The 23,972-nt window shown below is 38.8% G+C and overlaps 1 protein-coding gene across 1 annotated transcript in view; it reads left to right on the forward strand.

Annotated features, from left to right (window-relative positions):
- LOC124064859 (CUB and sushi domain-containing protein 3-like) overlaps positions 1 to 23,972 on the forward strand; it is a 203,563-nt gene that overhangs the window by 62,692 nt on the left and 116,899 nt on the right. The window contains exons 10-25 of the mRNA XM_046399683.1: positions 402 to 526; positions 1,003 to 1,124; positions 3,263 to 3,366; positions 3,940 to 4,052; positions 4,338 to 4,520; positions 5,204 to 5,530; positions 6,063 to 6,257; positions 6,645 to 6,783; positions 7,574 to 7,761; positions 10,850 to 11,038; positions 13,064 to 13,180; positions 15,348 to 15,563; positions 16,984 to 17,172; positions 18,044 to 18,213; positions 19,448 to 19,604; positions 22,485 to 22,676. Of these exons, the coding sequence (XP_046255639.1) occupies positions 402 to 526; positions 1,003 to 1,124; positions 3,263 to 3,366; positions 3,940 to 4,052; positions 4,338 to 4,520; positions 5,204 to 5,530; positions 6,063 to 6,257; positions 6,645 to 6,783; positions 7,574 to 7,761; positions 10,850 to 11,038; positions 13,064 to 13,180; positions 15,348 to 15,563; positions 16,984 to 17,172; positions 18,044 to 18,213; positions 19,448 to 19,604; positions 22,485 to 22,676 (2,726 nt within the window). The remainder of the gene's footprint in view (positions 1 to 401; positions 527 to 1,002; positions 1,125 to 3,262; positions 3,367 to 3,939; positions 4,053 to 4,337; positions 4,521 to 5,203; positions 5,531 to 6,062; positions 6,258 to 6,644; positions 6,784 to 7,573; positions 7,762 to 10,849; positions 11,039 to 13,063; positions 13,181 to 15,347; positions 15,564 to 16,983; positions 17,173 to 18,043; positions 18,214 to 19,447; positions 19,605 to 22,484; positions 22,677 to 23,972) is intronic.

The raw sequence follows: 23,972 nt of genomic DNA on the forward strand, positions 1-23,972 counted from the left end.
ACTAAGTGTATGTTTCCTTTCTTCTTTATCCATGTAAATACACATCTTTTTAATCTAAGATCACTCCCTGCTTGACTCAATTAGATCCAATTTGCAATATATTTCTAACCTTCATATGTTAACATAACTGAGGTGTTTACATTGTACATGCAAATAAAGTTCAAAGGTTGTCATTGTTTTTTTTTTATTATTTTTAAATGGGACTTTTGTTTTCTCAATGTGGAGACTGAGGACAAAAATAAATAAATTGGTAATGGTTATTTATCTACTGAATTTGATATATTGATGCACAGTGCAATAAAAGTATATTGACTGACATGAAATAAATAATGAATTTGATATTTCATTTTTGGGGAATTGATTGCTTTTTCAGGCGTTAATGGTGTTTGTTATCTTCTCAGCATCGGAGCAACTGCTCAATTTACCTGTGATGAAGACCATGTGCTGCAGGGTTCCAAAACGATTACCTGCCAGCGCGTAGCCGAAGTCTTCGCTGCTTGGAGCGACCACAGACCCGTCTGCAAGGGTGAGCGAGGTTTCTGAGGAGCTAATAAAACAGTTTGATTAAGGCAGTGCCTCTGGTTATAGGCTCTATGCAGATAGAGGAAAGTTCATTTTAGTTAATTATGTATGAAGGCCTCTGCTGCAGCGCTCTTGCTTTTCCATTCCAAAATACTCTGTCTGTTTTTCTATGTTTCATAATACCTGGAGCACCTTTTAGATTTTGATTAATGGAAATGCAGCTAATAGACCTTCTCTGTGCTTGTGCAAACAATATATTATGCTCCTGTCACATTACAATGCAGGAGTTATTACTCTGCCTTTTGAGCAGTTTTATTGTGAACTTAACATTCCTAGGACTGACTTTCAGGTTTCGTAGTAATAATTTAAACTATTTATACTGTATATTAATATATATATTTTTAAATGACTGAGGATGTTTTAGGCCTTTTAACTGTGTATGTTGTCTGTGTCTTAATGTCTGTCTTTATACTTTTGCAGTGAAAACATGTGGGTCAAATCTACAGGGACCTTCGGGGACTTTTACATCCCCTAACTTCCCTATCCAGTATGAGAGTAACTCCCAGTGTGTGTGGATCATCACGGCCAGCGATCCAAACAAGGTACTACAGGAACCACATTAGAGGTCGGAGTATTCTTATTCTTAGACCAAGTCTAATGAAAACCCACTGCCACTGCTGTCCTGAGCAATAACAGGCTTTTGGATGCAGAATCATCTATACATATATATATATATATATATATATATATATATATATATATATATATATATATATATATGTATATATATATATATATATATATGAACTATTGGCTTTTATTTTCTTGATTAATTCAATGAAGATATCCCAGAAAGAGTTGAGGTGTTTTTCATAAACAAATGCAAAAGTGTCTCATTAGCTATATAATAAACACAAGTGGGTGAGTAAACAATCAGCTATTTATTCTCTCTTCCTGCAGTGTAGAGCATTTGTCCAGACATTCCCTCCCTGGATATGTATTTATGTATGCATCTTTATTCCAAGGGCTTCCCAAGGTGGAAAAAGGTTACATAGAATATGCATACAATTTGACATAAGTTTGTTGTTACTGCTCCTCATTAATGCTGCAGAGGGTTGCATTTCAGTTCTCACTAGACTACCAGTTTAACTGTGGCTGTTGGCAATTGAGTGATCCGCTTCATTTATCTGGGGTAACAGAAATGGAGAGAAATAATAATTGAATGAGACCAGCTTTTCCTCACTGTGAAGAGGTCAAAGCTGTTTTCCTAATGTCGCTCTCCTACATCAAATCTGGCTCTCTGTTGGTTCCAGTTACTCATATACACAGGGGTGTCAACTAAGTGCTATCATGCTAATAAACAATAACTAACCCACTAACACTCATTCAGGACTCAATAGAACTGGCAAGTGTCATAGCTTTGTGCCGCCATGTCCTCCCCTAGGCAAACGGGCCATTGACTTGGCAGTGAAACTTGGTCCATTAGTGTTATTGTGGTGATTATGCTTATGTGTGCGTATTAATGAGGCTGTTATACATGGATATTGTCAGGGATTGTCCTCCCCTTGGCCAAAGAAAAGGATGTGAGGGTTGAGCAAGCAGCCATCATATGTTTGTCATCAACAGATGTGACACACATGTCATTAGAACATCACTAATCCATGTAGACAAAGTGTAGGCTGAGATGATGTGGCTTTGTGTGGCTTGTCCCTGCAGTAGACTCAAATTTACATGATTATCATTAATGTAAGCAGCTCTTGTCAGTTTGATCAACAAATATGCCATCTTGTGTGTTGTTATGCACATTTGGTTTTTAGAGAAAAAGACATACCAGTGACAGCTGACAAAGATGTCTCAGGGGCAAATGTGAACAGCCTTTTAAAAATCTTAAAATTTTCCTTGCCATGATTGGTTCTTAGTATTTGATTTGTGCTCGAAAATAATCTGAAGAGACGCTGCTGTCAGTTTCTGCATTGCTTTGAGGGATGTTTGTGGGGTCCTGTTCGCCGGCAGTATGGCACGGACATGCACTATTTGTCAAAGCCTTATTCTAAAATTTGATGTGAGTTGAGTTTTATGTTTGCCTTGATTTGAGTTTTAGGGGTAGTTTATGCATAATCATAAAAGTTTTCAGCCTATAGCTATTTTGTGAATATGTCTGAATTGTGAGATTAGAGGGAGTCTTTTTACTATATTGTTTGATCAAACATAACTTCTCAAAAAAAAAAGGACATCTCGTTTTTGTCTACATAGGCTTGGCTCTTTCACTTTATCTGTCTCTAAAATCTCTCTCTAAAGGCAAGTTTGAGAAATGAGCAACAATATTATGAATTTCACATAAATGAGAAAAAGGGTTGTTTAGTAATGGAACTTTAGAATCATGTGCAATTCCTGCTAATTTGAATGAGAGGGTTTGACTTATATTAATGAATACCTATGAATAAGATTGACTGTCAGAATATGCTGGTTGGTAGAGCTATTGGTTTGAACCACTTGGTGCAGTTGGGTGTAAACAGGATGGCCTTCGGGGGCAGATGGTGGGGCTTTTAGGTGGGGCAGTCTGGATTCACAACAAACTGACATATCCACACTCTATGTTGACTATCCACACTCTATGTGGGTAGTCAACTATCCACACTCTATGTTGACAGACTTGAATATGTACCATAGGTTATATTGCTAATGCTCATGTGCACATATAAAGAGACAAACAATAAAATTTGCTTATATTTCATTACAGGTTATTCAGATCAACTTTGAAGAGTTTGACCTGGAAATTGGGTATGATTCGCTGACAATCGGAGATGGTGGGGAAGTTGGTGATTCTAAAACAATAATACAAGTGTAAGTACTCCATAAAATATTTAATTTGATATATTGTACTGTGATACTCCTTATGTAGTCAAATATGTTGCAGGTGGTTAGATAATGTTGTGAGGCCGTGATATGCAGACAGACTTTAAGTGAATTTAATATCAACTCCATTTAGATGAGTAAACAGATGAGCCTCGATATTATTGAACTCCACGGAAATATTCACAATTTGATTTTGTGGTTTATATTCAAATGACTCTCCGTAAAATATTTTTAAGGGCACACAGAAATATTTACCTACTTATCTTATGCAAACACTTTATCTATATAATGCTAATAGACAACCTAGGCTCATTAGCTTACTAACTTATTAACATCTTAACTACTGCTTGTTACTGCTGTCATTTTCATATGAATCACAAAATACCTTTTTCATTGCTTTTTTGTATATTCATTAATATCAAGACCTATCTTATTCCATCTATTATCCAAAGTTATAGAAATGCTTTGTACAAAAATGTTTAAAAATAACTCTGTTGTGAGAGGATGCTTGAGATATGCATGTAGATACTATAGTGACTTAATTTGTTGCCCCATCTGCAGGCTGACTGGGAGCTTTGTCCCCGACCTGATTGTCAGCATGTCCCATCAGATGTGGCTTCATCTCCAGTCTGATGAGAGTGTGGGCTCGATCGGTTTCAAGATCAATTATAAAGGTACACTGACTTAATGCTGATATCATCTCTCAGTGTCTGTATTCATGTCTGTATAAAGCAATCATTCAATTTTACTATCGGTCTGTCTTCCTCTCTGTCACTCTCTTCTCTATTTTCTTCTTAAAAGAAAACTTCCTTAACCAGACTTTCAGACTCCTCACCTGCACCTTTATAGATAATGTAAAAAAAAGAATATAGTAGCTGAAAATACTTGGTTTGAGTTAATCCTCTACTTTCCCCTCCTTGCATCCATCCCTCCTCTTCTGCTGCTCCCCTCACCCACAGAAATTGACAAAGAGAGTTGTGGTGACCCTGGGACACCTCTGTACGGCTACCAGGAGGGTAGTGGATTTCTAAATGGAGATGTTCTGCGCTTTGAATGCCAGTTTGGATTCGAGCTCATCGGAGAGAGGATGATAACCTGCCAGAATAACAATCAATGGTCGGCTAATATCCCCATCTGTATATGTGAGTCCTGTGCATGTTTTTTTTTTTTTTTTCAATGGTGGAAAATGAAGCAATTACTTATGTGTGTGGAAAGTTCACAGTGACACTAAGCTGTTGGGGGATTAATTACAGTGTTGTTAAATGACCATGCAGTGTACTCTGTGTTAAACGGCAACATACACAATGTAAAATGGGAAATTGATAGCGTACCACTTGCCTTGTTATTTGGGGGTGATTTGAAACGCTGTATACAAATACTCTGGAGGAGGAAAACCTGTGTTATACTGAACGTTGTCCTTTCTCAAGTAAACCAAAACTCTCCCTAACCCATATCCATAACAAAAATCTGGTCTTCTGTATCTTCAAATGTCCACTGGGATTGTGTGCAGTGTTCCTTTGCGCATATATAGGCGTATGTCTGTGTTTTTCTATGCTCACTGCTCAGCTCCTTCCCCCTTACAATTTTATGTTTCTCCAACTACTCAGGACCCACGGGAGCAGTGCTGTCTCCTGATTGCTGAGCTAGTTATACAGTAGTGACAATTTGTTATATACAGAACTTCGTGCCTGATCCTTCCATGGCACAGCCCACGGTGTATATATATCATGTGACCAATCAGAGCCACTGTGAAACAAATTGCTTTGCCTGGGTTATTTAAGTTTTTTAATCATTGCTGATATGTTTTGCCTGTTCTGTCACACAGTCCCCTGTTTCTCCAACTTCACTGCTCCCATGGGGACGGTGTTGTCTCCTGACTACCCAGAAGGCTATGGAAACAACCTTAACTGTGTGTGGCTGATCATCTCTGAACCTGGCACCAGAATCCACCTGGCCTTCAACGATTTTGACCTGGAGCCTCCCTATGACTTCCTCACTATCAAAGATGGGGACCAGACAGGAGCCACAATACTTGGCCGTTTCTCAGGAGCCGAAGTTCCTTCCCACCTGACGTCCAACAGCAATGTACTGCAGCTAGAGTTTCAGGCTGACCACTCAATGTCTGGGCGAGGGTTCAACATCACCTACAGCAGTAAGAGACTGATCAATCAAATTTAAGCGATCATGTTACAGTGAAGTATATACATAAAAACATATTTAGAAATAAATATAAGGACAGTTTGAGCTCTTGAATTTGTACGTTTTATCTGAACGACTAACCAAAAAAACAAGAATTATCTTAAGTGCAAATGGCGTCTTATAGTTGTGTCATTGAATGTGAATGTAAATGCTCTCGGTCACAAAGCATACTCTTGTCCTTTTGTTCTTTTAAATATGAAAATTTTTAAAAGAACAAAAGGCATTTCATTGCAACATAAGTGAAGCAAAAGTGCCTTAACAAAACAAAAAGCAACATTTAGGACGGTGCATGCGGTTCCAAACTGTAAAGACAGAGGCTATTATCACCCTCAGGTGTACAGAGCAGACCTCTGGTAGTGCTTTTTTTCCCTCTCCTACGGACGGCTACATCCATTTCCCTTATCTCCCTGCTTCTCAAAGATCCCATTTCTCATTCACACAGAGCATTTGTCACAAGATCTTGTTCTCTTTCTTCTCATTACAAGCTTTTGGGCGTAATGAGTGCCCTGACCCTGGCATACCGTTGAATGCCAGGCGCTTTGGGGACAGTTTCCAGCTGGGGAGCTCCATCTCTGTGGTTTGTGATGAGGGCTTCATCAAGACGCAGGGAGCTGACACCATCACATGCCATCTGGAGGAAGGCAAGGTGATGTGGAGCGGACTCATTCCCAAATGTGAAGGTACTGACATAGAATAGCAAATAATTGTGTGGTTGGTGGACATAAATGTCAACTGCTGAGTTAGGAACAGAAGAAAGTACGGGGGGCAAATTTAGATTAAAAAAAAGTGAGTGGGCGATGTTGAACATGCAGTCAACCCAAACTGGACTACATTTATCTTGTTATATTATTTTCAAGTATTTGTGTAACTCCAACCCTTCAGTGACTCACATTTATTTTCTGTCAATGTTTTTTCATGTGGGCACAAAAACCTAACTGAGTGTTTTTATCTTTTCCATCTGTTTTCTCCTCTCCTCTCCTCTACCAATCTTCAATCTATTCATATCTTTAATTTTTATCTCTTCCTTTCAATCCATCCCTCCTTTGTTCACCTCTTCTCTCCTCCAGCTCCTTGTGGGGGCCACTACTCAGGGCCGTCTGGTGTCATCCTCTCCCCGGGGTGGCCAGGCTACTACAAAGACTCCCTGAGTTGCGAGTGGGTCATTGAGGCCGAGCCAGGAAGCTCCATCAAGATCAGCTTTGACAGGTTTGTATGTCAGTGCTGCAACAACTCAGCCATGGAAATAAAAGATAGATATTCTCACACAAACTCACACGAAGTGTAACTTGTTGTATGTATAGACAAGGCATGCTGTACTACATCTGAGTACTGCTACACACACACACATGCAATGTGAATTTACGCACACGCTATACATATGAACAAACACAGAAGATGTACCTTCACAAGAACTTTGGAAGCTTCTGCGTTAAAAATAGAAAGTCAGACAAGTCGGAAAGCAGTCCTGGACCTTGTTTCCAAAAATGTTGAAAGTCTTGAGTAATTCTTTATTTTGCTTCTGCTCAAATTTCTCTGGTGAATACAATAAAACTACAACTTACATTATTTTTATCATTAAAAAGTGAAATCTTATTCTTATTTTATAGCCAAAGCTGCCTGGTGCAGTTTGTGTTAATAACATATAGACATATGGCTATTCTCTAGCTGAAAATATCTGACAGCATTTTCCCCACAATATTGATAGTATTTTTAGAACTAATGTCATTTGTTTGATCATGTAGAGACCTGAGGGGGACCACGAATCCATACCATGTCAGATTTCCAAGAAGCTCATTGATCTCATACTATTGCAATAATTGGAGCACTCTAGGTGAAAGCTATTTCTCCTCATTTATCTCCTCAAAATTAGACAGTTTTCTCTGCGGACACAACAGGGTAGATGGCTTCAAACACTCAGGAGGAGGAGGAGTATTGTTTTGAATACAAATAATTGTCTACTCTGAACCTCCTTCTCTTTGCTTTCTTTACTTTCAAGGTTTCAAACTGAGCTCAGCTATGACTTCCTGGAAGTGCATGATGGTCCTAATCTGCTCTCTCCTCTGATTGGTTCGTTTAATGGAACCCAGGTCCCTCAGTTCCTGTTTAGTAGCAGTAACTTTCTGTATCTGCTTTTCACCACCGATAACAGTCGATCAAACAGTGGCTTCAAGATATTCTATGAAGGTGAGAGTTTACTGCTTTTGTTTGCATGCACGGCAAAACATTAAACTGGTTGAGTTATGAATGCAAAACAATTTTGGGGTGGTATTTTCTTCTTTTTTTAAATCTATTTTTAATTTGTTATTAATTTAATTTAAACAGCTTCCAAGGTAGTTAGGTAATGGGTAAATGAAAAACTAAACTTCAGAATAAAGTTGGATGTACATTGTAATCAGTGCTGTGCATGTACTGAATAATATTGTGGAGCAATCTGTAAATGTAAACACACTGAAAATTCCGGGGTTTATATCAACAAAAGACTTAAAGGGACTTAAAGGGACCTAAATCCCAGTATCTCAGTTTGCTGTTTTGCCTTTCAAATGTGTTTTCCTTTCTTTCTTTCTTTATTTTTTTTTTTTTTTTTTTTTTACCTCATTGCCTGGTTGTCAGACTAAACTGTGAACCTAAGTATAAAGATGCAAGCTTGTGGAGGAAGATTGTCTTCAAGTGTTGATTGATTACTGATCATATTAAGAAAATCTGGGCAAAGGAAGAGAACTAGTAGCTCTCGGAGGTATATAATTGAATACTCTGTATATCTACCATCTGGGTAAAATCTTCAGCCCTCCAGGAGGTTTGAGATGTTTTTTTCTTTGCATAACATTATACATGGTGTGATAGTCTTTGAAGAATCAAATAGAAAAATACTCTGGACATAGTGTGATCTATTTTCTTGATTGTTTGCACAAGCACCATTAGCCTTGTCACTCAGATGTGAATCATAAGACAGAGTTTGTTATTATGTCTGTATTATTGACTGAAAGCAGACCATAAATGCCTTTGTCTTATTATGTTGCACTCTCAAGTGCATCCCTCTTTCGTTGATGAGGCCATTGAAAAGCAATAACAGTAAGATCATATTAGCTTCTTCCATTGCATTTTAGGTCATATCTTATTGCTGAAATGCTTTAGGGAACCCAGCCTGGTTCATTTATAAAATTGGTCTTACGAAGTAGAGATAGTGTGAATTGTGCTGTGAATAAACTCAGGCACATACACTGCACCGTACCCTTGGAGTGAAATGGGTAATTTAGATCTATTCAGTTACAAAGAGTACGACAAAATGTTATCAAATCATATTCTATGTATGTTTTCTCTCATTTCACTTCTGACCATTTTAGTGTCATTATTATTATTATTGACTTATTTTTTTTCCACCAAATACCTGCAACTTATAGGTCAATACCAACAGTGATCAATAAATGCTTTGCTTCTCTCATGTGTTCAGGGAAAGACCTGAACATATTATATGCCCAAAATGTGTTTCCTTACTAAAAATATAAATATTACTCAAGGAGAGCAAGTCAAGTTTTCTACAAGGACCGAGCAGTACAAATGAAAATGTAACTGTGTTTGACTGTTTCCTGTATTATTTCTTGGCAGTAAGCCAGATGGCCAAAAGAAACTTCTGTTGCCTCTGCAGTAGAACTACACTCCTGGTTGTTCAAGTGTTGAGCCTTTTTTTATTGACAATTTATGTTTGACATGCTAAGGTTTGTGTATGCAGTTTGTGTATGGAGCCTGAAGAAGTGCAATTTTACAGACATTCCACATTGTGTGCTATATCTTTAAAGGTACTTCAGGCTTGGCTCACTTTAACTGACATCTCACAATGAACAGAATACTTTTTGCTGACATGTCTGACTCCTTTGACTGATTCAATCACATGAATCTACTGCAGCACCAGACACTGGCCAAGAACCAGGACTCCTCTAAAGGAGAACAGAATGTGATAGGTAGTTGCACTGTGCAGCTTTTTTGACATCTGCTCTGGTACTTATTGGATGTCCATATGTATATTTTCAGTGATATATTTCTCGCTGTGTATATGGATGTTCTGGAAAAAATGAATGGACAGATAGATCCACAGTTCATTTTCCACCATGTTCAATTAAAATGTTTGCAAAACAGCAAAAGCAAGAGATAAAAACACAGCTTCTCATGATCCGATTCTAGAATAGCTACCCAACGATGACCTGATATATGGGTTCACAACTGTTGCCAGTCAATGCCTAAAATCAGCATATTTTTAGTGCATCAAAAGTAGTCCCACTTGGAAGATATCCAAACAGGAGGCCTGCAAATCACAGGGAAAACGGCTGCATCTCTTTGCAGCTTGCGTCACTGAAAATTAAGCAATATTTTTTTTTTCATGAAAAGCAGAAGTGGGACATTTGTACAGTGTCACTAGGTCAGCTGTCTCTCCCTATGAAACTACAGCCCCATGCACATACTCACCACGTAGAACAACTGCTTTTTACCATCTGACCTTCTCTCAGTAGGTGATTTGCTTAAATAAAAAAGGGCATAGTATGAAGATTAACTTTGTTTTCCTCAACACCAGAGGAATTAACAGTTCCATAAGGGTTATTCAGAGACAAACCATCAAACACTGCAACAGACAATGCAGATGGCGTTTTTCTTCAGTGTCTTTATTGTGCCATGCTTTTTAACTGCCTTTGCTATTGCCTGAAACATGTCACTTTTCTGTGTATTTTTCCCATATTTTTGAGAAAGAATGAGCGAGCAATCATGTTTAAAGTTAAGTCAAAATACCAGTCAAAGTAAATTTTGTTACTTTGAAAAACATTCTTTACTCCTCTATTATGTATGCGACCCCTGACCTACCTTTGTTGTGATGAATTTAATAACATCAAAGGTTCTCACTCTTCTTTGTATGATTGTGGCCTAGAAATTTGACTGATTGCAAAAAATAGAACTGCAATTTCATGTTTCATCAATGCTGTATGACTTCAGTATACCTCTGTAGCTTAACAGTCACATTTGCATAAACAAGAGCAGACCTGCTCTGCTGTATAAATAGTTGAACAGAATCTGACATCCTGTGTAACAGACTGGAAAAACATACATTCACTTGCAACATATTGCTGTACTTTATACATAGTCCACATGACACATCACAGCGAAACTGTGTGGCTTGGTAATTGTCATTAGCTGTGACAGTAACAGACAGAATGGACTTGCTATAAACAATACAAGAGAATAGTTGAATTCAGTTGTCTATATAACTGTTTGATTTTAATTTCTCTAGTGGTCACATTGGACACATACTCCTGTATGGATCCTGGTATCCCAGTGAATGGCCTACGGTTAAGCCATGACCTGTCCATAGGCTCTACAGTGTCTTTCCAGTGCGATCCAGGATACAGGCTGAGCCATGAAGAACCACTGGTCTGTGAGAAGAATCACTTCTGGAGCCACCCACTCCCCACTTGTGATGGTATGTATAAGAAATGTTTCACAGTGCACTGCAGTGCAGGTATTAGTCTCATCCTTTAACTACATGACCACAGCCTTTTATTTGTACATACAGTATGCATAATCTGTCAGAGTCTCTTAGCCACAAATACTTCAGCAATGTTGCATAATGTTGCTAGTAACTGGCAAGTTGGCAAGAGGTTTCTAAGCTTATTTTGTAAAAGGTAACCAGGTTCTTATAGCAGCTGTTTCTATTACTCTATTTATTTGCTGTATTTATTTTAAAACCTAAAAAATTAATATGTGGCCTTGTTATCAAGAGGTAATGAAATAATCATAACCCGCTATCAGTAGCAGGTCTAACTGACTACATAGCCAGTTGTCAGAGTGCTTTTTATCAAACAAAAAGAGCTAGTCCTTGTGTGAACATTACTTGGTGATGTCATAAATCATGTTGTATTTAAGACAGAATATGTTCAGTTTCAAAAGATGAAGTTTAGCGTGCTCCTGATCAATTTGATCTCTCTCTCTCTCTCTCTCTCTCTCTCTCTCTCTCTCTCTCTCCCCCCCCTTTCTCTCTCTCTCTCTCTTTCAGTTATGTTTGTACGTTTTTGCTCTTTGTGGTCTTTAGAAAGCACACAATTGTGGCCTTTATTGTCACAGCCTACAAAACATAAATGTCTCTTAGTCACGGATGACTCAGTTTAAAGAATGTAACAAGCAAATATAACAACCAAAACGTATGCGGGGGTCGGTGAGGAGCACCATACTGTGTATATGATACAGTGGCTTGTTATATAGCTTCAGCCCAGTGGTTGTCCTGGAAAATGTTCTACACTGTGGAGCATTTTCTTGCCTAGGTGTGTGCCAGACTGGTGCCAAATGCCTTGGCTCTCTGCCTATGGAGCCTCTAAAGTAGATCGTTTGCCAAGCGTACTCATCCACTTTTAATGACTTTATGTAATTTTGGCTCATTAATAAAATATTTGATATAATTTTGTTGGTGGGTAAGGATTCAGCCTTGATGTGTTGTGCTCTGCTGGAGGGCCCAAGGGTGGAAGGAGAGAGGATAAGAGGGTTGTGGGTGTGTGCAGCTGTGGAGCCTCAGGCATCTCAGTGATCCTCCAAAACATCATCTGACATTCATTACTTTGAAAATATGTGCATGCACAAGAGTTCTACTTCTAATATTTGTCGAGATCGCTGTTTTGAGGAAATCACTGGGGCATTTGGCTGTAACACCACTCTTAGGGCATTCAGGCCAATGACACATACACGCACACAGAAACACAAAATGAGAAAAGCAGTTGCAGGTTTGAACAATATCCAATTAGACCAGTTAACCTTCAGACCAATCTAACATTAACCTCCCATTCCTTGGCAGCCAATGGGGGTAGAGATTCATCTCATTAACTTCCCTTAATGAGATTAGGAGCAGTTAAGTGTTTGTCAATCGTCAACATGCATGAGAGTCATATTACTGAGGTGACAATGAGTGTTGGATTAGACAAAAACCCCGTCACCTTAGCTGTGATTATTCTTTGTGGTGAGTTACAACTGGATTATCCTCCCAACCTCACTGAAAAGTAGTTGGATGCAGCACTGGAGTGATTGTTTCTATTTGGAAGACATTCAAAATCACTTTAAAGTCGCAATCAAATATAAAAGCCAGATGCTCTAATCCGCTGAATACGCTTGTGTCAGCTGTTGTAAATTTTAAGTGAATTTAATGGATTATCATGTTTTCTGACAATGTATTTGAATTTAAGATACTATAGTAGAGGGGGAAAATATGGATAGAAACCTGAATTAATGATTTATTGTCCTGGCAGGGGGACAGATTTGGAGAGAGAGGAGGGAAAAGAAACATTGTGTTGGCAGAATTACAGGTACTCATAAAAATAGCAGGACAGGATGTGATATGACTCAAATGCATTATTCATTTAAATCGCTCCTCTGTCTTCAGGTGAAGGATTTATTGGTTCATTTGCAATTTTCATTTTTTTTCAGCTACAGTTATCATTCATTATCTCCCCTTTCTATTCAGCATCATGTGGTGGGGATATCAAGGGACCTGGAGGAATCATCTTATCGCCTGGATACCCAGAGCTGTACTCTAACTCTCTAAACTGTACATGGACTGTAGAAGTCAGTCATGGAAAAGGTAGGAAAACTGCCCTAGCTTAATATAATACCCCCCACACACACACACGTATATTGGCATGCTAAATTGTTTTTATTATTTTGGTGTACAAACTTCTAAACCACAGATATGTTAATTTAAGAAATATATTAATTTTGTACTCAAAGGAAATTGTTCACATTCAGTAACAGTGCGTTTATATGTATTTCTATTCCCTAGCGCAGTGACACTCAATAGTGTTAGCAATGGCCAGATAATGAAATTATAAATTAAAAGGACAGCCGCTCCACTGATTCCAAGAACATTTCAGGGGTTTATTATTATAAAATGAGAAGTGCGTAGAGCATATATTTTACTTGAACAAAGATGATTTAAATGCACTCATTTTTATCATCTATGGCAACTGGCCAAAGTGCTATGACACCTATTCAAAAATGAACTGGATGATTTCTTTTTAAAGGCTTGTTCGATTATTGGAGAATTTCCATTATTTGTAGGGTCTTCTTCAACAGTTCTTCCACTCATCATAGTTATTTAAGGAAATATTGTACCTATGGCTCCTGTATACATTCATCAGTTGGATACATGTTACACTGTTAGAAATGTGGTCACTGACCCGATCTCTGAGATGTTCTTATTCATCTGAAAAGTAGGCAGAACTCATCTCGCATAGTAATTTAAAATACCAAATTGATTTAGTGTGGAGAAATTAACATTAAACTTTGCATACACATGTATCAATGTGCAATGCTGGGATGCTAAAAGCTTTTACATAGACTCCATGTATGTAAAGCCTCATAACACAATAAAGAGATTTTATAAATTATGAATAGTAAGTGATAGTAAAATATTAATAATCACATTTTTTGATCATGTGGGAAATTCAGTCCATTGAATAAGCTTTCAAAAGGTGGGGTATCTCAATACACAGAGCCTAGCTGAGCAAATGAGAGTGGTGTACTTGGTCTGCAGCAGTGTTTAGGTGGGCGGTACTTGCCAAAGAGGGGTCTGGCAAAGTCTAAATACCAGATCCAAGTTTTCCCAAGAAGAACACTACATTATAAAGCAATGACCACTGTTATTCAGTTCACCTGAAAGTGGTCTTAATGTTGTGGCTGATTGATGTCGATTTTTTTGAGGAGGTTTTCATTATCTTGATGTCTTCAGATTTTCATCTGCACCATGTGAAACACAGGTGTTCCTTTTGATCAGGGAGTTCTTCCCAGCATCGAGAATATGTAAACTCGTGAAAGCACATTATGAATCTTTTATCATGTCGCTGATTTACTTTATGTATTTTTGTCATGTAGCTGCTGTCTGCAAGACAAATTCATCTTTAGTGACAGTATCTTTGTAACTATTCCTCTCAGTAATTACCAACATCCTGTACCTATGATATTGAAAGATAGGGATGTCCCCTCATGGGTATGGTTCTTGATTAATTGATCATTTGCCTTTACACTCTGTAATATAATTACTGTATTACAGAGTGCAATCACTCATTTCATTTTGTTATATATTTTATGGCCATTCGGGATTTTCTTTTATCAAGTTAGCCAAGTATTGTGGAGGACTTTATAGAGTCGTATTCAAACAGATTCAACAGATGGCATTAGAATGGCAGCACTCATTGTATTAAAAAGCAGCCAATTGGCCATTTTGGAAAGATTGAAGGTAGTGTGATTGGGTCTGAGTTACAGTGTGAAAATGGAAGCAGGGTGTACAGCCCTAGATCTTGTTTTCCAACCTAAAAGTTTATAGACTGTAAAAATGAATAGTTTGTTGGTAGAAATTTTTGACCAACCTGAACATAGTTGATAGATTTGTAGCAGATTTTCTGCAATTATGCTGTCTTTTCATGTGAATACTGGCTAATGCTCATGAAGTTGAGTGGACATGCTCCCTTAATTACAGAATTTTAGGAAAAGATGTCTGTGAGTCAACAATTTTACAATGTGTCAGTTTTTTGGTTTTCACTTTGAATTTTGAAAGCATTAAATTAAGACTTTAAATTTCAGTCGGTGCACCACAATGTAAACAGTAAATCAATTTCTTCCTCCTATAGGTGAGGTCAGTATTGGCATGAAAACATCAAATGTATGCATTATATATTCTATTCAAAGTTATCATATCAGTGATTCTTCTTTTATTTTCTCTACCGCTGGGCTTTCTTATTTTCTCCTTCAAGGTGTCCAATTCACTTTCCATTCCTTCCACCTGGAGGATCACCATGACTACCTTCTGATAACAGAAAATGGCAGTTTCGCTCAGCCACTGGCTCGACTTACCGGCTCAGAGAGGCCTACACCAGTTAACGCCGGCCTGTATGGGAACTTCAAGGCCCAGCTACGCTTCATTTCTGACTTCTCCATATCACTGCAAGGATTCAACATCTCCTTCTCAGGTATGAAGGCATAGGAGGGTTCTGTTGCAGGAAGCAGGAAGGGGCAGAGTCGGGGGTGGCACTGGTAGATGTGTGGACAGGATGGTCAGGGAAGATTTCAAAAGAATAAGTAAGATGAATTGTGTGGAGGAGGCAGAATGGAGGAGTGAGGATGCTGAAAATGTGGTGGGTGCAGCTGTTAAGTAGGAGGGGTAGAAAGCAGAAGTGAAAGACGCATGACAGATGGACAGAAAGAGTAAGACAGCTCTTTCAATGATGAGATCAAACGTGGTAAGCCTTTAAAGCGTGCCTAAAGTAACATGCGAGGTGTGATTTGTCGGTCAGAATTCAAGCAGGCTTAAGGAAGATCATGCCTCACGCTGCGCTGATCAGAGGAGGATAATTAAGAGACGAGGAGGTCACGCAGGTAAAGGGTGTCTGACCGTGATGGGAATGATCATCAAAGCATGCCATGTGAGTCAGTATCCTCAGGACTAAGGAGACAGTGAGGAAGGAGGGAGGTAGCACAAAAATAATGGAGAGAGAGGCAGAGATGGTAGGCTTAGGTAGAGAGAGAGAGAAAGAATGAAGAAGAGACAGATGGTGATGCTGAGTGAGCAGGGTTGATGGAGAGGGCGAAGAGAGAGCGAACGAGAAGTGAGCAAGAGAGTTATGCTGTATAGCAATGCCGAAGAAGAGAGAGAGAGAGAGAGAGAGAGAGAGAGAGAGGCTTTGCTTCATGAGCATTCTGGCTAAATGTTTGCCTGCTGTTCACTGAAGTGAAGCATAACTTATGCAACCATGAATATTCATGAAATTTAGTTTGTGTGTGTGTGTGTGTATATGTGTGTGTGTCCTGGCTTGCTTGTGTAATTAGCATCTATAGATTTCCTGACTAGATTTTTTTTTTAACCTTTTATGACCTTTTGATGAAAATTTGTCAGGCTACTTTCTACAGTGGGATGCTGCTGTAACATTTCACTGTGTTGAAATCAACAGGCCTACATAGCTCTGCCCACTGCCAAACACAGGCAGACAGAGGAATGCTGCCAGGAGCAAGACCTTATTCTCCTTGCGCAAACTGAGTTGCATCTGCATCTCAAATGATAAGGCCACTAACAGCTCAGGTGTAATAATATTGCATGGAAGGTGGCCTAGTTTTTCAAGAGCCGATTTTTCATCCAGACATTCAGGGTTCAAGCTCTTGGCTTATATCCCAACCTGATGAAGGGTCCTTGAACAAGACAGCTAATCCCCCAAGCTACAGTTTTGCTGTCTTGCACTCAGAGTTTCTTTGATCGCAACAAGAGAATAGACTGATGTTTTCTGTGGGCTTTATTATCAGTACCATGTTTAGGTGACAATTATAAAAGAATGTGAGTAATATAGTTTTGTAGGTGACACAGCATTTTTATATGTTGTTTTTTTTTTTTTTCCCCAGAGTATGACCTCGAACCTTGCCAGGACCCTGGAACGCCCCGCTTTGGCTGGCACACGGGCTCCAGGTTTGGCATTGGCGACTCAGTGGCATTGTACTGCAACACAGGCTATCGTCTCCAGGGGGCAAGGGAGATTGTGTGCTTGGGAGGTGGCCGCCGCATGTGGAGTGCCCCTCTGCCAAGGTGTGTGGGTACGTGGTCAGCTGCTTTTATTACGTTTTCTCTCCTGTTTGTGTATTTCAGAGTTTTAGCTAGATTTTAAATGTATTTAGCACCTACATAAACTTTTATTAGATACTCAAGAACTCAGTGTAACTGGATTTGCTGAAGGGGATTACAATTAAAAGCCCCGAACTGTGATTATACTGATGTGAGCTGCCAGTTATTGAGTTTCCAACTATCCTGGGGAATGTCTTTTTCACTGAAGGGTGCTCCAAGGGCAGGCCAAGGTAGAGAAGTGTGGATGATGACGAGAATTTTGCATGATAATAGTGCTTGGAAACAAATAGCAAAAATATTTATGTAGGGTTTGTAATGATTCTTTTAATTGTTAGTGAATTTTTAAGCGGACATGCTGTGTTTTTATTTTATTTTATTTTTATAGATGTAACAATGCAGATAAATGTGTAGAATGTATCGATGTCCCTCCTATTCAGAGGCTATAATTTGTTCTTTATTTGTTGATTCAGCACAGCTCATTTTGGAAAGTAACCCTCCTCATTTTTGTCTTGGCATGGTGCAAGAAAGCTAGTAGGGTAAACCTTAGAAATGAAGCCTGTAATGTTTTTACACTGGGTGTTTGATAGTCTGCGCAACATTTCACAATGTGTCAGTGCCAGTTCATAATGATTATTATGTAAGTAATGAAAGGGATGGACACGTGGATGAATCAGTAATTCTGATCAGACGTTTGAATTATACCTTTATCTCTTTAATAGAATGCTAATGAACCACTTATAGAATGTCTATTCATTTTAGGGTATTTGTTCGAAATCTCTTAGAGTCTGTTTTTGCAGTGCCTGTTATTATGCATCTGATCATGTCTTATTGTGTGTGCTGCAGCGGAGTGTGGATCGACTGTCTCCAACAATGAAGGGGTTCTTTTGTCACCAAACTATCCAATGAACTATGACAACAGCCACGAATGTGTGTACAGCATTCAGGTCCAAACAGGCAAAGGCATCAACATCACTGCCAGCATCTTTCAGCTTGCACAAGGTGACATCCTCAAGGTAAAGACACAATGCAGTCCCGCATCTTTGTTGACAGAAAATAGATTACCAACAAGTAAACACAGGGTTTCATACAAAGTCAAATCAATTTGTGTGATTTTTTTTAATTAACGTTTAAGTAAATGAGGCAGGTCTTGGTATTTTTTATTATGTGCGACATGGGATGCTGGAAAGAGGATTTTGTGGAAAGCGTCGGGCAGAATTCATAATTGTTTTCTTTTGGAAGCCAGAGCAAAGGTCACACAGTAGGAGCAGCGGTGGCATTATCCCTTTGAGAAGGAAAGGATTCGTTTCTTTACTCAAGGGCATTTTAACAGTTCTGGTAAACACCACAGATGTGATGCAAATGACTATGTAGACCCCACTTCACAGCTGGAAGGCACCCTTTTTGGGATACAGATGTCTTGTCTAATGCTTCAATTAACAGAGCATTGCAGTGTACTCACTGTGTTTCTAGTAATAGTGTTGTGCAGACAGTCGTCTCTTGTACTTAGTCATTTTGTGAACGTCTGAAATGCGGAAAGACATGCTTGGAACTAAATTGACTTGAAGAAAAGGGAAAACAAAACAACACAATCAAAAAAAGGCCTCCAGTAGTATTTCAAAGGAAGAGCTCAGAGCCTTGTATTTCATTTTATGTTATTTCACACATGTCAATCAAAAAAGATTAGGTATACTGTTGGAAACATTTCCAATTTTAAAAGAGTGTTTCGTCGGCATCATATGATGATTTTGATTAAATGGGTGGATCAAACATATCCGTGATTAAAAAAAAGAATAACAGGGATTAAAAATGCTTATGTTTTTAAAAATGAACTAAACATGAAAAGTGTACCTTACTCTTCATTTGAGGAATGCATCCCTTTTGTTATTTTATTATTGAAAAACATTTAACATTTGGTGGATACTCTTAAAAAAATCATTTTTTTTGTCAGTTGTTTGACATCAGGAATCCCACCACCTTGTTAATTCTTCAGATGCACAGCAGCAAGTCAGTGGGAAGAATTATGGTCACTCCAGTCTAATTTTCACATCCCATTTAGGACATTGGTTTTGCAATAGAGGTGCCATGTAAAACAGAGGATATACAGCACTAATAGCTTCTTTTTAACTGTGGCACTCTTTCTTCAGTATCAATATTTAATTCTTAATATTATCAGTCTACTTTACTGCGGGTATTTAACCCTCTCTAATCGCAAAACTCTCCATCGTGTTCGTCTCTGTCCCTGATCAGGTGTATGATGGTAAGGACGGTGCAGCCCCACTCCTTGGCACATACACAGGCACACTGATGCAAGGTCTGTCCCTTACCAGCACCTCCAACAATCTGTGGCTCGAATTTTACTCTGACCAGGAGGCAACGGCAGCGGGGTTCCGGCTCATATACCACAGTAAGTTACATTTCATTTCCTTTGGGGGATGAAGACCCTAAAGCTTTTCCAAATGGGTGAATTTAGCCTCACTTCAGGAGCCAGGCATTTCAACAGAATTTAAAAAGAAAATTTTAATTGACCCTCACCCTGTTTCTCTGTGTCTTTCACTGTCAGGGTATCCATTAAACACAGCATGGTGTTCTGCACTGTTCCTGCAGGAAAATTAGCCTTTTCTCCCCTCCCCTCCCCTCTGTCTCTCTGTATGTGAACCTCTTTTCCCATCTTTTTCTTGGCTCTCCATTCTCGCAATTAAAGTCCATGCCTGACTAACTGTACCTTGTTAAAACAGGTGAATTATTGTTGGGATTGTTTGAAATGTGTGTTTGTGCATCTACATGCATTACACGTGTGTGTGTGTGTATTGAAAGTTTGGGTCACTGCTGTAAGTGGGCCAGTAATAGATGGGTTTTGTTTCTCTCCTAATTAGCTTGCTGACTGTGTATTGTTGCTAACTGTTTCTAATTTATTACTGTGACGTGAGAATGTTTTGGTGACACTGCATTTTGCAGTCCAATTTAAAGTGTTTTTCTGTTTCACCTGCAATTGAGCTCTCTGAATTCTTTTTGTCTACCAGCAGGTTTTCTAATGTTGAATTCAACACAGTGAGCGTGGCAAGACGCCAGGATTTTTTTTTGACTTGAATTGTTTGAAAACCAAAACTAAGTAACTAAATAAATAAAAATAGAAATAGAAAACTTATTAGGTAACTTTTAGCAACTAGGCCCACACCATCAATTTTTAGTCTGTAATAATCACAGTAAATATGCCAGGTACAAACAATTATACTGTGATTAAAATAAAATAAGAGTTGAATGCATTTCCACATCACACATGGGAAGTATACTTGTGCACAACAGCTAAATAGATTACCATCACCATCTAACTGCAACTACAATTAGTTCAGAGGAAATTATGGTTTAATTACAAGCAGCCTTTTGAGTTACAGAATTACTATAATTAAGTATCACATAATTTAATTTAATTTCTAATTTTTCCAGGGATGTGCACAAGGTAAATAGAAGAATGTAAGCCATGGCCCTTTATCCATTTCAAAGTGCAGGCTTTTCAACCAGAATGAATAGCTCTTTTCAACATGGAGAGGACTGAATGATGTATGAGGAGCACAAGGGTAAGGAGAGGGTGGGCTATGGGAACCTCACATCTTGTCTGAACATGAAATCTGATCATGTTTTCAAGACTCCACTACCAAAAGTGCTGGGGTAATTTTCTAAATGTGAGCAGTAACTGCTGGAGATTTATACTGGGCATGACACTTGTAATACTACCATAACATCTGGCATGGGCACGGACCTCGCTGTGAGAAGAAACCATAAATCAGCACTGCTGGGTTTATGTGAGGCCACTGTTGCTGCATAGCAAAACTCTAAGATTTAGTACCTGAAAGAGAGGAAAACATATAATGGCCATGGTCAAATTCATACCTGGTGAACTACAGTTACATTTTCTTGTTTGTGGCTTGTTTATTTTATTTCTTTTGTATTACCCTGAAATGTTACAAGTGGGTGGGCTGCTTCTCAATCGTGGTAAATGTCGGCACTCAATTGAACATTTAATTGTGACCATCTAATTGTTCTCTCTGTCCAAAAGGAATCTTTTACTGCCAAGTAATATAATGGGACTGCAAACCCAGCTTTCATCTGTGCTCTGCTGGAAATTAATTGTCAAAGCCCAATCAATACCTCTTTACAGTGCAGATAAATGGGAATATGGTGCTGATTTACAGAATGACTAGGGCAGGGTATTGTTTCGAACTGTACTACTGGTCTTACCGGTACTGCTTATTGATGCCGGTTCTCTAACTGTACTAAATAAAAAGATTAAGAGCAGCATTAACATCACTTTATTTTCCTCATATGTACTATATATAAATTCTAAAACATTCTTGAGTAGCAAACTGCAACAGTATTGTTTTAAACAGATTTTTTTGATGCTGGAAATGTAAATGAAACAAATAAATAAAACAAAACAAACAAACAAACAAAAAAAAAAACAGTGGTGGAGCAACCCAGGTAGTGTTTGCAGGAAGGCTGCTAAGGCCCTAACAGTTCTTAGCTGTTCTTCTTGATAACGCCTACATCATATCTGGCCCTGCTCTGAGTGATGTAAAACTGAACAATAAATTTGTGAATGCACCCATAATCAGCTGGCTGGTTACTTTTAAACACCAATTCATATTATTATAGTTTAGTTAACTTTGTGTGTGGGCTCCAGGCTGGTAGCAAACATAACATACCTGTGACAATGACAGATGAACTGTGAACACGGCTCTGGTGAACAGTGCATCTCTCTGCCTGTGTGTGATGCACTGTGGTAAATGTTTGGACAGGTTTCTCACGTTTCTGTCCTTAGAGGCAAAAGAATTGTTGCATGTGCAGCAATGAGCATTGTCGGCATCCACCGGTAAAGCTTAACCACGCTTTTGTCCGTTTAGCTGTCCCCACCGTGTGTGTGCTGCACGGTGCTGCGGTGTGTGAGTGACAGCTGTCACTGCTCCTGACACAGGCGTCGATGGAGAGATTGCTCTTCTGGATTGGGGATAGCAAAAATGCATCATTGCATCAAGTGTTTTAATCAGAAACACAGTTGGTGACATAAAATATGCAAGATAGCTTTTACTGTAACAGTTTCTCCAGTACTGAGAGCGGAACTGATGATGTCAGATTTTATTGATACTAATGGTCTTGGTGGACTTTTAAAATCTGACAAGCAGTTCTGTGTTTGTATGTGTTCATGGTCTTCATGTTATGTCACTCTTTTGCTCAGATTCTTCTCCATCCTCCTCTCCTTCTCCTGTGCCTTTTAATCCCACTTGTCCAGGCTTTGAGCTGTCCCACTGTGATGATCCAGGTGTGCCCCAGTTTGGCTTTAAAGTCAGTGACCAGGGTCACTTTGCTGGAAGTGCTGTTACATTTGGCTGCGATCAAGGTTACACCCTGCACGGTAGCGGCATACTCAAGTGCATGACTGGGGAGAGAAGGGCATGGGACAACCACCTGCCTTCATGTATAGGTAAGTCTGTCTGCCTTTGTCTGTTCACTGTCTTTGCCTCTGTCTTAATTGTCTTTGTCTGGCACTCTTACTGTAGCAGCTTATACTATTATTCAGCCCAGGCGCACTGTCAACATTGTTCAGCTAGGTGTTACTTCTAAGGGTTTATCCAGAGATTGTTTCTGTTGAGCTGTATTGAAAGAATGGGTTCCTTGTCATTTTGTAAGAAAATATAAACAGCTCTAATGTTTTATTGTGAATCATTGATCTCTTGTGTCCTTGATGCAGAACTGGCTGTATAGAGTCATTCTGAATACTATAGTGAAGCAATCCTAATAGCTATTAGCTTTCACAATGTTGCTCTGACTCTGTTTAATTCAAAGACTGTGTTTAGATGTTTTAATTCACAAGCAATTGATCTGCTATTTTCTAGATGTAAAGGTATAATCATCACTGTTTGTGTCAGATTGTGTCATGATGTACAATCTTTATTGTACTTTTACATTCAGATCATGCTGAGACAGAAAGATGGAGAAATGATAAAGCTATTACCTGCACGCTGCTAGAGTCTAGAAGGTGTTGTGAGGCAGTGTCTGTTTCTTGATGTCTAGCAGTGATGGATTAGGGTAAAAATGATTTACAAATTTCTGGACATGTGCGGAATTGCACTTTAAATGCCACCGTGTCCTACTGCCTTTTTCAATAAGACATGTTTGTTCCTTTTTCAGTGAAAGGACTTTGGTCTCGCACTGTGGCATGTTCAATATAATCACAAAAAAAGCTAAATCAGTCTATTGATTAACTGTTTAACAGTGCCGGATCACTGAATGGTCAGTATTGGTAGTGAGCCTTGTATCTGTGAGCTGAATGTGAATGGGATTTCAAGCCGTTTCTCCAGGGCCACCTCCTAGCTCCCTTCAAGGACTTTTACATTTGACTGGTGTTATGATACTGATTATAGCCAACCACTGTGGCAATCTAATGTAATTTTCATATTAATTAAGTGTCGGTTGTTGTGTAATATAGATAGCAAGACGCAGACCGACTGAGGAGAGAGAACATAGATTAGGTGATGAGATATTCCTTCAGCCATTAACATTTGTAGCAATGTCCCCCCTGCAGTGCCAGGCATAGCCTATATATTCTCTGGGCACAGTCTTTTTAAAGTTAATTAATGGCATCATTAGGGGGCATACTTAGAGACAAAACAAGTTTTGCATCTGTGAGTGTGCAGGCAGGAAGACCTTGCTGCAATCTCATTACCTGTTAGAAAAAGAAAATTGTTCATTTTCGGCAGAGCTTCGACTGTTGCTTATT

This window comes from Scatophagus argus, chromosome 9 (genome assembly GCF_020382885.2).
Source record: "Scatophagus argus isolate fScaArg1 chromosome 9, fScaArg1.pri, whole genome shotgun sequence".
Classification (NCBI taxonomy): domain Eukaryota; kingdom Metazoa; phylum Chordata; class Actinopteri; family Scatophagidae; genus Scatophagus; species Scatophagus argus.